Source organism: Cynoglossus semilaevis, chromosome 1, assembly GCF_000523025.1.
Source record: "Cynoglossus semilaevis isolate Cse_v1.0 chromosome 1, Cse_v1.0, whole genome shotgun sequence".
NCBI lineage: Eukaryota > Metazoa > Chordata > Actinopteri > Pleuronectiformes > Cynoglossidae > Cynoglossus > Cynoglossus semilaevis.
Window position 1 is genome coordinate 12,914,699 of NC_024307.1, and position 15,936 is coordinate 12,930,634.

The window sequence follows — 15,936 nt, forward strand, 5'->3', positions numbered from 1 at the left end:
CAGTAAAGACTGATGTGATTAACTTGAAAAGATGCTAATTGTAATTATTGGAGAAGGGTCAAGAAATTATTATAATATTACTTCCCAAAATGTCCTTTGGACAATTTTTAGTAAGCAGTAATTTTTCGTGTAATGTATAATATTTCTATAATAATAAATATACAACTGTGTTATTATTTTACAGTTTAAAAAAACAAAACTTCAACATAATTTTTCTAACAATTTTTTTAACATTTTGAATAAATTAACAAAATTAACAATAATAAATATATATAAATATATATGACTCTCACTGTTATATACTGTTTATTTATTCTTCATTTTTAAGTATTTATAACTGCTTACATTTAAAATAATTTATATAATAATAATATATATTAATAATGAGCACATAAATTGATTTTAATTAAATTAGAAACGTTTTTGTTTTTTAAATAATGATGATTTTGTTCTGAATATTTTTATATCATTATATAAATACTTATATTCAATATAATATTTTCTATCATTTTTGTTTTTTATAAATATATTTTGTATTCATTCAATTTCTCATCTTTAACAAACTTGGAAAATGACACCAAATGAACACATCATGATGTCAGAATTATTTAAATGCAGCTACATGAATAATACAACAAAGGAAAAATGTAACAATAGCATTATTTTCTGTCTTGACTTAATCCAGGATTTTCAGATTAAAACCGATTCTGTCGTCTCACTGTCTTCGCTCAACTCACTTTGGCGGCTTCTCCACCGTACGGTAGGTGTTGAAGGCTTGAAGCTGCTGCTGGACTCCGGTCAGAGAGTTGGCCAGTTTACGGTTATTCAGAACAATGATGGTCTGCTCTATCCACGTCAGCAGGTCTGAGGCCAGCGTCTCGTACTTTTCGATCATCTTCTCCGTCTCGATGGCCTGATCCAGAACCTGGGGCAGAAGAAACATTCAGGAATAGAGACACTGGAACTCATCGCTGACGTCACTGCTTCGACCTCACCTTTCCCACCCTCCTTCCGACGGCCAGCTGTTTCATCTTGGAGAAGTAGTGGTAGAATGCCACCACGTAGGTGATGATGGACTTCTCATCTGGGTTCTCTGTGAACACATCTGCACAACAAGGCAAGAGAAGAGTTACCGGTTAAAGCCAGAAACATCGCGGAAGGTTTTTCAGCTCCATCAGTCACTTACCTTCAGGGTCCAACAGTTTGGTCACACCAAGCTTTTGTTCTGCTACATTGAAGGCGTTGTGGAGGTTGTGGGTGGGGTTGGACCTCTTCAGAGTGCCATATTCCAACAGGTCCGGTCTGATCGAAGACAAAGGAAGAAAATGAATGACAGAAAAGTGTGTTTACGTTTGAAAGAGAAAGTTGGTGGAACTCCGTCTTCTCACCTGTGTTTGTGTATGAGAGCGTTGAAGGCCATGCCGTCTTTCCAGCTGGTGGTGAAGTTGGTGATGTTGACGTTGGGGTATCTGCGATACAACAACCAGTCAGTGTCACGGACAGAACATTTCTGTGGGGATCTGGGTTAAAACCAGGGTCTGGAGGATGTTCAGTGTCTCCGAGTGTAATCATTCACCACTTCCTGCTGTAGCTGGAGGCTCCAGGAGATGAAGTGTTTAATGTCCTGCCATCAGGGCAGGAAATTCACTGTCTTCGTAACTGGGAACTAAGTTTTCAGGGCATCTTAGATAATTTCCAGGGTAATTTACTCAATTATTTAAACTGTCCTCTGGCTGTTTTTTTTACTACTCCTGGGCAAACTTTTGGCCGTTTTGGCTATTTTTAGCTAACATGTTATATTTTTGGCAATATTGTGGCAAACTTCAACTACAAACTTCTAGCTAGCTTTTGCAAGTTTTTATGCTAGTTTTTGAATAACCTTTTTTAAGTGACTTCTAATATATTTGTTTTCTCTAGTACAGTGGTTCTCAAACTTTTTCTACCACCTGAGAAAAACTTGATCTCTTTGAGTACCACCATGTTGACCAACATTAGAATACAGCAGCAGAGGCCTTCACTGTTAGCTTCCACCACAGGAGAGATGTTTAGAAAGATGTTTATGTTTAAATGTTGTATTAATTGTGCATGGTATGTTTCAGATTTACTCAATTAAAAATGTAAATGCAAAAGATATGAATTTTCCCCTCGTACCACTAGAGAGCGCACCGTTTGAGAACCACTGCTCTAGGCTTTTCTTTTAGCTTTTAGTTAGATCAGAGAAGTTACATTCCAGCTACTCTGCTCTTGTTATCTGACATTAAATACATGACATACACGTGATGTGTTATGCATTTGTTATGGATTTGTCCAAAAACAATGACTTGATAATTTAATTGAAGACTTAAATTTCATGCTAAATAAAGTTAGCTCTTTAGTATTTTTTGGAGTTTTAATGCTGTTCTATATCATAATATCATATCTGAATATAAAGTTATAAAGTAGTTTAATCGATAAAATCTTATTCTTTTATTTTTATTTATCTATTATATAATATTCTTACATCATAAACTCTGCCATAAAAGAATGGAAACTCAAGAGAGAAGTCATAAAAATAATACAACCTATAGTAGGACATAAAAAAAACCTCTTAAACTGTGTTGTAAGTGTTGGGAGTATTGCAGATTTGAAGCTGCTGCTCCTTCATACTAATAATAACCGTACAGCTGTGCACGAGTCTGGATCCACATTAAACCGCTGCTGTTTCCTGGAGGATATTTACAACAGCTTGGTTTATGCCAAAGGTCACTCATCCCACTTACCCTGCAGTTTTCATCTGACACCACAGGAGGAGAGCGTCCTTGGCTGAGCGCGTCTCCTTCTGGTCAGCCTGGCCCGTTTCCACGACGATGTCCTGGATCTGATGATGAAGAACAACAGGCACAGCTGGATGGTAAATAATCAAACTTAAGTAATGATGATGTCTGCAAACACATAGAACAACCTGGAAACTCTGAGCGACATCAACATGACGAGGAAAATATTCATTGACAGCCTGTAGCGAGGAGTTATGTTTTTAATCCAAACTAATCTGAAGTGGTAAATTATTAACATCATAATCTCACACATCTGAATCCAAGTACTAATTGATAGAAAGAGGCTTGGTAGTGACTGCAGATCTCATTTTCCCACACACTGGGCCAGTATTTGGAGCAGTGATGTGATCTGAGAGAGAAGGGTCCTGAGAGAGGGGCTAAATTTAGTCTGCTTTGGTCCGCCTTCTTTCATGCACACTGAAAAGAATCAGACAAGACTAAGTCGACTTGTGTTTAAAAAAAAAAGAAAAGAAAGGCAAAAAAAAAAAAACTAAATATTGCAGCAGGCCATAGTGTTAGAACTTGACTAAAAATAACAGTGTCCCTGTCAAATTAAAAATAAAGATCTGCCCTGTGTTAGGAGATTAAAGGAGTCCAGCAGATACAGAGATGTGGTTTTTTCTGGGAGTGAAACTGCAGACGATGATGTCTGCCACAAACAACAAACAACCCAGTACTGCTGCTGCTGACGTCCTCGTAGACTCTGTATGAAAAATGGACATAGCCATCAGTGAGGTCCTAGAGGAAGAGCTAGAGCAGGCATGGGCAAACTAAGGCCCGGGGGCCGGATGCAGCCCATTCAGCTTTTTAATCCGGCCCGCCAAACTTTTCCAAATTATATAATTTATTTATATTATCATTATACTTCTGCCTTCTCCCTGCAACACCCACGTTTCCCCAATAGATGGTGTAGAAAATGACAAAACATTTTAGCCTTTATGCATGACTTTTACATGTCATTTATCTTAGTTCACATGAACCCTCCTGACAATAGAATATAATGTCAGTTTGGTCCATTATATTTCCATTGGTGGAAAATTGGACAATTAATGTCTGGAGACAGCTCATATGAGTGGACACTGGATCAAGGCTCCTATTGAACAGGTATTTTACCTGAATCCAGTGACAACAGTGGGGGATACAAGTGGACATTATAAGATCCAGTGTGGATTGGATTCATAGACTTCAGAAAACCAAAAGAAAAGAGTGTTTTGTTTTGTTTTTTTCTAAACAGATTTAAAAGCACTGAAATATTTTCTAACCAACTGTCATATATGTGAGAAATAGAAGAGAACAGAGAAAAGGTCTGTTGTTTATACAAAAGAAATATGAATATGTTTTTTGTTTAAAAAAATGTTTTGTTACTCAATCCTAAATGTTATTAAGGGGACAGAATTTTGTGTTTAATTTCTAGTGAGCCAAAAAACAAAATTACACTAAACACAGTCCTTCACATCAAGTATGTAATTTCATGTATGTAATTTGAACTTCTTTCAAATATGTATCTGAACCCATGCTCTGATGTAACCCTGATTCTTTTCACCTGGAAGCGCAGGATGATGGTCCAGATGAGACCCAGGATGAGACGATGGTTACCGTCCACGATGTCATGTGACCCCATGTTCTCCAGGTGAACCCTCTGTTCTTTGAGGAACTGCAGAGCCTTGTCCACATTCTCCAAGCAGTGGATACGCATCCTGCCTTTGGTCGGTTTAGGCTGTGAAGAGAAGAGAGAAGATTTGGATTTTTTTATATATATTTTTTTTTTAGGATTAGAAGTTCTCAGAGGAGAAGAAGAGTCAAATTTCACTGTGGCGTTAGAGTCTTTACCAGCCGTTCTCCTGACAACACCTCCAGCAGTTTAATGAGCATGCGTCCGTCCCGCAGGTCCAGGTAGAGGTCGGAGATGCGACATCCAACACGGGACAAGATGGAGTTGACCCATTTAGTGAAGGTCTTCTTCTGAACCGCCTCACGCTCATCTGACAGGAGCAGAAAGTTAGGACAGAACATAAGTTTCATGAATAATGAATCTTCTGGGCCACAGAGCAGCAGCAGCGCTGGCGCTGGTAGGGATTTGATCTTCTTGTCAAAGCTTTTGCTGCAGACAGGTGTAACCCTGTCAGAGTGGACATTGTTGGAGTATTAGTGTCTGTGAAAATCTGCTGCAGAATGGAGTCATGTCTGTGCCTGGAGTTCAGATTTCCATTTTCTCATTGCTGATTCTTACCACAATGATTCAGAGATATTAATCTAGGGATCTGAAGAACTTTATAATGAAGTTTGAGGTGATTTTTTTTAATGTTATAAAAGATCAGCCTTTCAGTAATGTAATTAAAAGGAACCATCGAAGGCAACTGGACTGTCTGAGTACCTTGAAGACGTTTCACCTCTCATCTAACTGGACTGTCTGAGTACCTTGAAGACCTCTCATCCTAGAGCCTTCTTTAGGTCTGTGCTGACTGAGAACCTACTTACACAGTAATTAAGACGAGTACAACTGCAATTGTTAACACAATTATTTAGCCTGGAAAAAATAGCTAGAAGATAGAAGATATAATTGATTGCAAGACACGGACTTATGTTGAGTCAGATTATATAAAAACTAATTAGCATTTTTATTAAAGACATAAACCTACAAGGAGTTAGGCGATAATACACTATACTACAGACATTGTTTAAGGAGTAACAAAAGATATATATCTCTGAATGACCTCACCTTTAGTTTGTGTTCTACTATATCTTAAAGGAATGTTAGCGTAGCACAGGTGCTTCTGTGATATGTAAAGGAAAAGTAAACAAAAACAAAAGGGCTCCAGGAGTTTAGAGAGGGTAACGACAGACACAGTCTCACACTTCCTGTCAGACTCTGGATCTGAACCACACTGTTTTACCTCCCACTCAGCAGCAGAAATAAAACCAAGTCTGATGGAACCATATGGTCTCAAGACCCACTGTGTCCTCAGCGACATCACATTTCTGAAATGGATGTGAAGACCATGGAAACACACCTGCAGGTTTTAGATTACATTTACATTTATTTACATTACATTTATCATTACATATCATGTATTATCTAAAGAAAAAACTGCAGTTGGTATTTGACGCCTACAGTAAATGAATTTAATGAACTTTATTACTGCTTAGCCAACACAGCTGCTTATGGTTTGAGTAAGAAATTCACAAATAGATTTTCTCAAACATTATTTATGCTTTAAGTCATTCTGATTGAATTCTGACTTTTAGTGATCTTTGAAATTGTTTTTAATTTGTTTCTTTTGCCATATATTTGTCGACAATTTCTGTGATAAACAACTCGTAGAAAAGTAGAAGTAGAAAAAGCTGGTGCTGGAGCAAAGAAGGTACAGATACTGGATCAGAGGTTTAGAAGGAGACAATAAAGCAAAAAGAAATGAAGAGAAGAGGATGAAAACTAGGGGTCATGTGATGATAGTTGAGACGTAGCAGACAAAGTGAGAGGCTTTCAGGTTTGGTCTACAGAGACCCAAACCGGAAAAAAGAAGAGGAGCCAGATGCATTATCCACAGCATCTCCCCTGCTGCTAAAAATGACCCAGTAAGCACCTAAAAGCACCAGCATCATCAGAGTGCAGGGATTATGCCTCGTCGTATGTAAAACACATGGCACAGTAAACAAATAATGCTTAGTTCAGCTGCTGTCAGCTGAAAGTGTTCGTCTGGTTCAACATGATGAACAAAGGTCATGAAAAAGTAATGTCAATTAAAGTGTGCAGAACTCAGAGGAGAGAGAGTTGTCAGAGAGGATCAGCCAGCAACAAACAAAATACAGAAAAAAAACAGACAAAACTTTTCAATAAATCTCTTCTGAAGTATCTGGGGTGCTGCCCCCCACAGGATTTTCACCATGCTGACTCCTCTCATCTCAGACAACCAGACTGTGAGAGCAGACACAGCACATACTGATGCTCCTAAATGAGAGGCAGAGGAGGAGTTGGAGAGGAGTAAACATATGGGAGAGAGATGTTGTAGTCTGTGTTCACTCCACTGATCCTCCTCCAGAGGAGATCAACAAGCTCATTATGACGACGGCCTCTCAGTGTTCACTAACTGCTGAGCGAGAGTTACAGCATCTCAGCAGTATTTAAACACAAAAACTCAGTCAACTGTACGAGAAGATTCAAGAAAATACTGGCTATTTTACCCCAATGTTTTATACGTATATATACACATGTATATATACATAAATATATATATATACATACATATACATACATATATACATATAATGCAATGTTTATTAAATATTTTGTTCAGTTTATGCTACGTCCTGCCTATTATAAGATTATCTTTTGGCTATTTCTTTTACGATTATATTGTGTCTTAGCTACTGTTAGCTAACTTTATACAAATGTTATCATAATGCCAACTTGTCCCTGGGCTTAAGTTAGCTGTTTAGCCTAAGTTTTAGCCAAGATTTCTGTTATTCTAAAATAACTTTTTTTAGGTTATTATCTATTTGGAATTAATTTGTAACTATTTTACCTCTTACATTATTTGTCTGATCAGATTTAAAAATATATATATTATTATTATTTATGGTACCATATTGTAGCAGTTAGCTTGCTTGCCTCAGAAGCAGAGAGCAGGTAGTCCTGGGGTTGATTTCCAGAGCAACCACATACTTGGCTCCTGCTGGATCAATAAATTTCATGTTTCATATTTATCTTGGCTCCTGCTGGATCAATAAATTTCAAATAATATTTATTAATATTTTGTTTGATTCTTTATTATCATGTTTTCACATTAAGGAAGTCCTTTTGTTCAATCTCGTGGTCCTTTTCTGGCTAAAATTTAGTGAAACTTGCTAGCATTTTTGCTAGCTCTAAGCAATTTGAGGCCCAAAGTTCTTGGCTAACAGCTTTCAGATCTGTTAGTTTTTATGAGTAATGCTTTTAAGACTCTCTTAAGTAACAAATGACTTATCGTCTGCTGTAGCGGTCTCTCAAAGTCATTAACCTTAATGGATCTAACGAGACTGGACTCAACTAGAGTTTGTGTCCAAGTCTTTCAGTCTTTGTACAGAAATGTTAAAAAACGACAATTCGTTTCCACAAATCTTCCAATAAAACCCTTTCTGATTTCTTCATGTCTATAATGCAGTAATTATGCGTACTTCCAGTTACTGCGTACAGACTAGCTCCGACTGCTGGTTGACCACAGCGTCACTGCATGTTGACTGCCTGGTGGTTCCACTTCCATCTAATGTTTCTGTACATAAACAGGACAAAGGCAGCCTCCCATCACTTCTGTTCTTCTTCTCCTCTGTATCAGTACAAACCTTACTAAAGATTCTGTGTTTCACATGCTTTTACTTAGTAATCTCTCTGTACCCACTCGTTGACTGCAATGAAAGCCCCATGACTTATTCATGCTGATGGATTTTCCCTGTTTACAGCCGCTGCGTTCGTCTTTTCCCACAGTCAGCTCTTACTGGATTTGGCCCAGTGGACTTAGAGAACCCAGTTACATCATGTCTGAGTCATAGTGGTAACTGTTGGAGGTACACATGCCCCAGACGCCAGGGCTGGTCTTTATCCATTGGTTTATCTGTCAGAGGATCAAACATAAACCCTGTTGGGTTTGTTAAAACTTTCACAAAGAAAGTTTTTTAGCTGATGATATACAATGTGCTTAAAGGAACAGTTCAACTTTTCAGGAGTGTTTGTAAGAGGCACTGCTGCTACACTGTGTAACATCATCACAGTAATGAGGCAACTTTCTTATCTTACTACTAATGTTTTTCTCATTCACCAATTTGCAATTTCTATATACATAATGTTGAACATCAGACACTGAGCTTGTCTGCTTTATAAAGAGGCAAAATAGAGTTTAATATATGTGAGGATTTTTTTTGACATAATAACACAATAATTTAGCTAATTGAAAGACAAGTACAGTATTTTTTTAAATAAAAGAAAATCAACAATTTCTATCCTCAGAAAAATAATCTACTGTTGTTCTACAGATGAAGTCACTCTAATCTCCTCAGAACGTCTAGATTTGGTTTCTGGCCTAAAAGTCACACATGGAGGGGTCATTATACATCTCCTTAAAAACTTGGACTATCCCTTTAAATTATGTAAATTTGCAATAATTCAGCAGTTGGCAAGGATTAGAAAGGAAATTATGTGGCCCAGTTTAACTTACCCCGTTCATGAGGAGCAATTTTGGTGGTCCACTCCACTTTGTCCTAACTGGTCCATAACTGACCAATATCATGTCTATCATTTGGCCCAAATATAGGACACTGACAGTCAAATGGTCTTCATTTGTAAATGTCTGGGCCAAAGGTTCATATCAATTTGTTCTATGCTAGAAGCAAACCAACAGCAGCCCACGTGGGCATGATATCTAGAAAGGTTTACCGTGCCAAAAACTCATTGAAATGGGCAGTGTACCAAGTCCATGCAATCCCTTTTCCAATTTCCAAGACAAACTGTGAAAATAAGTGGATATGTAAAATCAATAACGACACACCCACAGTTTCCTCTTCGGTTCTTATCTGTTACTGTAGCGTGTTCACAGCTATTGTACTTCTGTCCAACTTCGTTAAGTCGCCTTGATAGTAGTTGACCTACAGGTAAATAGAAAAACCCTGTGAATTGCTGCTGCTGGATCAATACACTTGGCCCCAAAGCTCCTCTCTCATTTGGGATCTCTTCAAGAACTTTTACTACTCCACATATCAGTTGTGTCTGCAGTCTGCAGGATCAGTCGATACCTGAAATCCAGCAGGGCCCAGAGAAAAAAAACAACAACAAAAAACATTTTCCTTCTTTGTTCCTGCAGTCTCTCCTCCATTTTCCTCCCCCTTCACTAATGCACTGCTGTCATCCGGAAGTTAAAGTGCAAGCTAACAAAAATCCACAGCGGTGGCAGAACTGTTCTCTTAACGGGCCGCGATCACACAACCATTCAGGAAACTGAAGAGTGGATCACACCTTGTTCAGCAAGGTTTGAGTAATGGACAGAAGTAGAGTAGCTGTTAGCATAATTAGCAACTCTAAGGTAACCAACCTGCTGACTGTGGACCATTCTAGGACACAGCTCTGAAAGAGTTCAGGACCCAAACTGTCCTGGTAGCAGGGACACCATCGAAAATCTTATTAAGGTTTCCAGAATATTTATAAATATTTAGGCCACAGAAGAACAATCACTTTGGGTTGTCCTGACAAATCTGCCCCCTGGAGGTTAAGGTCAGCTATAAATATGGTCACTGCTGAATTCAATTTTTGGGTGTTTCTCTAGTCATTTAGTCTTAGTCTTTTTTCGTAATTTGTTAGTATCCTTTAATTTTTTTTGTCAGTTCCTGTCGTTTATTGGTTGTTTATCATTTTTGTTCAGTGTTGTGTCCGTTTATTGGTTGTTTATCATTTTTGTTCTGTGTTGTGTCCTTTGTTGTTGTTCTTTAGTGATATTTTGCTGAGCTTTGTTGGTTTTTAGTCATTGAAATTGTTACTGTCAGTCTTTGTCATTATTTAAACTGTCCTCAATTTGGATCATTTTGGTTTTTAAATTTGTCACGGTAGTCATTTATATTATTTAATCATTTTAATTAATATAAATGACAACCTTTCTCTCTCTCTCTCACTAACTCACACACACACACACACATGCATCAGGACCTCTGTACCTTGCAGTTGCCTGAACCGTCCCTCCAGTAGAGAGTTGAAGTAGATGTTGGACGTGCTATAACTCAACCAGCGTGTTCTTCTGATACTCCTGGCCGAGGAGGAGGAGGAGGGAGAGGAGTAAGAAGTGGAGGTTGAGGAGAGAATGGGGCCAACAGGTGGATGGGGGTGAAGGTGAGAGGGCCTCTGACGTCTGGAGGTGCCAGAGGAGGACGTAGAAGAGACGGACGAGGAGGAGATGTTGGACAGACCCACCGGTGTCACGGGGAGCGGAACCTTTAGTAAAAGTGAGCCGTTCTTCTCCAGGTGATGCTCCACGTCTGGTTCTTTGGAACCACTTCCTCTTGCTGACCTTTTGTTCTCAGCTCTGCTCCGGTTCACAGGTGGCGTACTTCTACTTCGACTAATGCTGCTCAAACTGACCCGCGCCGGAGGCTCCTTCTCTGCTGGAGCAAAGGTCCGGCTGGTAGACTCCCTGTTTCCTCCACTGCTGCTCTTGGAGGTAGTGGAGCTGGTGGTCTCTCTGCTGCTGGCCTTCAGACTGATCTTGACTTCCCGAAGTCTGGGTTGACTTATTGGGGCAGCACGCAGCAAACATGGGCTGCTCATTTTGAGCAAAGAGCGTAAAAACTACACCAACAAAGTGCTGCTTAAAGCTGGCACAGAACCTCCTTTCTCCACGTCTCTCCTCTCCTGAGTCTGTAGTTCTCTGCCCTCCTTCCCGGATGCCTCTCATGCGCACTCCTCCTCCTTACCTCCCTCCCTCGCTTACTCTTACTCCTCTCTGACACTGTAATGGATGCTGAGGCTCCATTCTGAGGCAGCACAAGTGCTGAACTGAGCCTTTTGGATCAGTTCTGAGCAGTTCATCCGGCTCTGCTCATGCGTACGCTGTGTTTTTAATTCATCCACCTGCTCCTACAACATCCTCCCTCTGCACACTGCTCCCACACAGTCATGAGATCCCAAATCACAGGCTTCTTAAGGTGGATATGTAGCATTTCTTCACAGTCTGAAGAAATCAGCATCAGGTCTCAGCTCTCAACTCACTTTCCTCACTTCAGACCTCTTTTTTCTCTAACAGGAAACACTGATTGCATTACAGAACATCAGTGCATCAGTGCTCAACAGCACGCACCCACACACACACACCCGCACCCACACCCACACACACACCTCTTCATCACTTTTAAAGAGACAGACAAGAAAAGAAGTAAAAGGAGCAACTGCCTGACAAACACCCTGGACATGATGTAAACACTTTGGCCTCAGAACAGAACAGATGTCCTGTGGTACCGATGCTCGTACCTCTGCAGCAGAACTGTTTCAGGTCCTGACTGCAGTGTGTCAGCAGATCTGGGATCTGAAAGCTGAAGGGATCAGACGTTGCTCTACTGAGAGTCAGTGGATTCCTATTAGACATAATTCACCACCTCCAAGTTTGTCAGCGAGGACAGACTTTGAGTGGAAGTGAATACTTTGATTTCTGCAGACAGTCGCTTCACGGAGGAATTTAAAAATAACAACAAAGGAGAGTGGGTGTGTGACTTGAAGAGAGAAACATTCACAGTGGGTGTGTGACTTGAAGAGAGAAACGTTCACAGGAGCAAAACAAAATCATCATCATCACAACTGGAGGAGTTGAAACAGTAAAGTCAGGGGGAGTGGAGTTATTATGGTGTGTGTGTGTGTTTGTGTGTAATGACATAAATGCACAGACGTAAATACATTTACTAAAGTGAGCTGTGAGACAAAATGATCAATTCATTTTTTTCTCGTTTCTTCAACTTCCATTTTGACAGTTTTTACAAATCAATTTCTTCATTGTTATTTGTACATTTCTTCTTACTTTGTACTCACCAAGTTAATAATACAGCTAAATATGTCTGGGGTATCTATGATGTTTACATTATTTAGCTTTATTATCACAGTAAATAGATCATACTGTTTTAGTCAACTAAGTTCAACAGTATAATTTTCCACAGTACACCTGATGATCACTAATGTGTCGCAGCAAATTGGTTGGGAATCAATGTCGTGCATAACTTTGAGAGCTACCGTTTTCTTTTTTCTAAATGTTTTGCTTTTTCTCATCTACAAAAATATAATTATTTGAGACTTTATAGTCTTGTTACTTTTTTTTCCTTTTAAAATTTTATGTAAACCCAACATTTTCCTCCAGCAGTGTGATAAATGGTTCAGTTCTACTGTACATGGCAGTACATGTCCAACATGAGACCCGTGTCTACACACAGGGTCCATGTCCAGAGAGTGGACATCACTGGTAGCTGTGACCCCTGTTGTCTCTGATGCTAAACAGACATGAAAACGTGACCCACTGCGAGTTACGCCTCCTTCCTCCACAGAAACGCAGCTATTTTTAAACCCTGTAGGCAGCGGCCGAGCCCACAGGTGGGTCACAGTCTTCCAGCTCAGATGCCAGAGATGTGTGTGTTGGGACAGGCAGCTGTCCACCACCCTCCGACGTTTGGGACATCCGGAGAATGTGCATGTGTGAAGTGATCCCGGTTTTATTTTCTCTGCAGTGGGTGTGTAGCAGTGTCAAGGCTCAGCTGCTGGGAATTTGTTACACCACGAGACGCATGCACGCACAAAGACGCACAGCAACACCTGCAGGGCTCTGGCTGGGAGTTTTGAAATTGAAAGTACTGCCTGAGGTGTGACTTTATGCTTCTTTCTGACTACATTTGAGTCAAGGTCAGTGGTTTATGCAAAGCCACTGAACCCTGACAAAGTAAAACAGAGCCCCACAGCTCACTCATGCCCTTGCTGTCACTTCAAAAATCAGCCGTACAGACAGACAGGACACGGGCTGATCGCTATGCAGGAACTCACCTGCCAGCGCCTTGATGCGTGAGCGCTCAAACAGCCGAGCAGAGCTGTTGTCATTGTCTAGTTCCTCATCAGGGAGCTCGAAGCGCGTGTTGATGTGGCTGTACTGCTGCGTGATCTCCACATTGTCAAAGTCCGTGGTGGAAGTCATGGCGGTGGCCATCGCGGTGGGGCAGGCGGCGGGATGGCCAAGGGCGTCCTCAGGTGGTCAAGGTGAGGCAGGAAATGACAGGATGGAGCCGGAGTAACTGAGATGGTCTGAAACAGAGATGAAAACATGAAGAAATTAGACGTTAAATGAATGTCAGAGCTGTGGACGACTTTCAGTTAAGTTTATCAAACTGAGTTGTTCAACGGCTAATATTTAGCTATTCCACATGAATATAAATCTTTGTAACATCATTGACTTTTATGTTTAGCTATTGCTGTGCTAACGTTGATCAGTTTGACATTTCATAGCTACCTTTGTGAATACCAATAAATAGTATTGCTAAGTTTTGAAGTATCTCTTGAATAAATTTCACTCATTTTGTTTATCTATGGTTCACCCCTTTAACTTTGTTTTTTTTTACTTTTTTAAAGCTCTTTTGGTTAAACGTTAAAGACATTTCCTAACAGTATTTAGGTGTTTTTTTTTTTGTTTGTTTGTTTCTTGTTGGTTGATTTTTTTGTTAGTATTTCAAACCCCTGGGTTTTCAACTTGTTAGAGGGAAAAGACATGACATGTTTGTATAAAAATCATAACAAAAAAATTATAGCAAAAATAATAGTGACAACAACGTTAGCTTTGGACAAACATCATCATCAGTTTTCTTTACATTTATAGTTTTGTTTTAGTCATCCAGCTAAAAAGTCAATTGTGCCAGATTTAAACTTTAAACTATTTTGAAAAAGTTATAGCTGGTGCACTAACAACTACCCTAACCTACCCTGGCTCTCTAACTGCCCCTCACAGGCTGTTGTGGCCCTCGTAGTCTCCATTTTGTGTGTGTTGGCTGCAGTGTGTCTGGGTGTGATGTATGCGTGGAATGGCGGGTTGAAGGGTAAAGCGCTCAGATAGTAGCTCTATCTGGCTGCAGCATAGCCCCCTTATCGCGTCACAGGGGGAGTAGGTGAAGCGTGGGCGGAGGGGGAAGGGGGACAACCCCTGTGAAGTGCAGATCATGACTAAACCGCCTTCTTTTGAATGATGCTACTCACGTAATGTAAGCGTTGAGTGAGGATATTTGTGGGTTGTGTGATGGCATATGGATTTACCAAAGCAGCCAATCACAAGACAGCGGCTCAGTAGATGAAAGCATGTAGGTGTGCTAGATGTGAGGGTAGGAGTTATTAAACGTATCAATAGGTGTGTTCATCTGCAATAGCACTGCCGTCTGAAAGTATGAAAGTGAAAAACTGACCGATGTCAGTAGTGATGAAACTCACTTAAACCCAACATTATGGAAAATTTAAGGAAGAAAAAAAAAAGGAAGGTTAGCTTAGCTTAGCCTTTTAATACATGGCCACTCACTCACTCATTTTACTACTAAGAAATAATTCTTAAATCCAATTTTTCCAATTTAGATAATTATTGGTGAGAATTCTGCCTTTAAGGAATTTGGAACTTTGGAACAAAGAGGTTTGTCCAAAATTGAAAATAAAAAAATCCAGTGTGATGCAGTTTTCTGTGTGTAGACACCTGGTCGGTGCTACAGTGCAACGGAGACATCCGTCCAACGGAGATCCTTTGGGACGTGGCTGAACAGAAGACTCACACTCTGGATGTGCAGCCAAGAAATGTGCAGCAGCTGTGTGATGCTATCGTGAATCAACATCTCTGTGGAACGTTTCCAGCGTCCTCTTCAGTCTTTGTCATGAAGATCAGTTCAACACTGAAAACCCACTAAATGAGGTCCAGTTCTTACACACAGTCTATGGATCTCTTACAGCGTCTTACAGATGGATGTCAGACGACACAAATGATCAGTGACATCACTCAGATTAGCTGTAGCATCCAAACCATGATTTATTGGTACAAGGAAGTTCAAAGTCTGCCAGAAACTCCTTCCTGATGCCATCACCACCACCAGCTGGGAATGTTGACACAATTCAGGTTGGATCCATGGATCCATGCTGTTCACGCCAGACTCCACCAGACTCTAGCCTCTGAAGCATTAGCAGAAATCTGGACTCATCAGACCATTTTCCAAACATCAACTGTTCAGCGTCTATGTTCACCGCAGCAGCCTCAGATTTCTCCTCTGGGCTGACAGGAGTGAAACCTGATGTGATTTTCTGCTGTTTGATTTCCGAGACGCTCCTCTGCTCACCACAGCTGCAGAGATGAGAGTCCAAATATAAGAGCTACTATAACCGTCTCATCAGCTACAGCCAGGCTGACCTACGACCTTTTACTTCAACCAGGTGTGTACACCTGCAGAGCTGCTTCCCACTGGATGGGTCTGAACATTTATAAAATGTTTACAAAATATATAAAATTAAAAAAAAAATTTACTATGAAGAATAATTAATAATTAAATTTTAAAGATGTAATTAGAATTTGTTTGTATGAATCCATTGTTCATGTAACCAAAAAACAAAGAGAAGAAAAACAAT

At 40.0% G+C, this 15,936-nt stretch overlaps 1 protein-coding gene across 2 annotated transcripts in view; it reads right to left on the reverse strand.

Moving 5' to 3' along the window:
• Window positions 1-15,936, reverse strand: part of sptb (spectrin, beta, erythrocytic) — a 45,112-nt gene that overhangs the window by 24,648 nt on the left and 4,528 nt on the right. The window contains exons 2-9 of one of the 2 annotated variants that reach the window (XM_008311842.3): window positions 13,342-13,596; window positions 4,644-4,795; window positions 4,357-4,530; window positions 2,760-2,857; window positions 1,389-1,469; window positions 1,187-1,302; window positions 996-1,105; window positions 738-925 (exon numbers count right to left, since the gene is read on the reverse strand). In XM_008311842.3, coding sequence (XP_008310064.2) covers window positions 738-925; window positions 996-1,105; window positions 1,187-1,302; window positions 1,389-1,469; window positions 2,760-2,857; window positions 4,357-4,530; window positions 4,644-4,795; window positions 13,342-13,501 — 1,079 coding nt within the window. In that variant the 5' untranslated portion in view covers window positions 13,502-13,596. Of the gene's footprint in view, window positions 1-737; window positions 926-995; window positions 1,106-1,186; window positions 1,303-1,388; window positions 1,470-2,759; window positions 2,858-4,356; window positions 4,531-4,643; window positions 4,796-10,487; window positions 11,517-13,341; window positions 13,597-15,936 lie in introns of those variants that run through there. The other variant, XM_017036008.2, reaches the window with a different exon arrangement.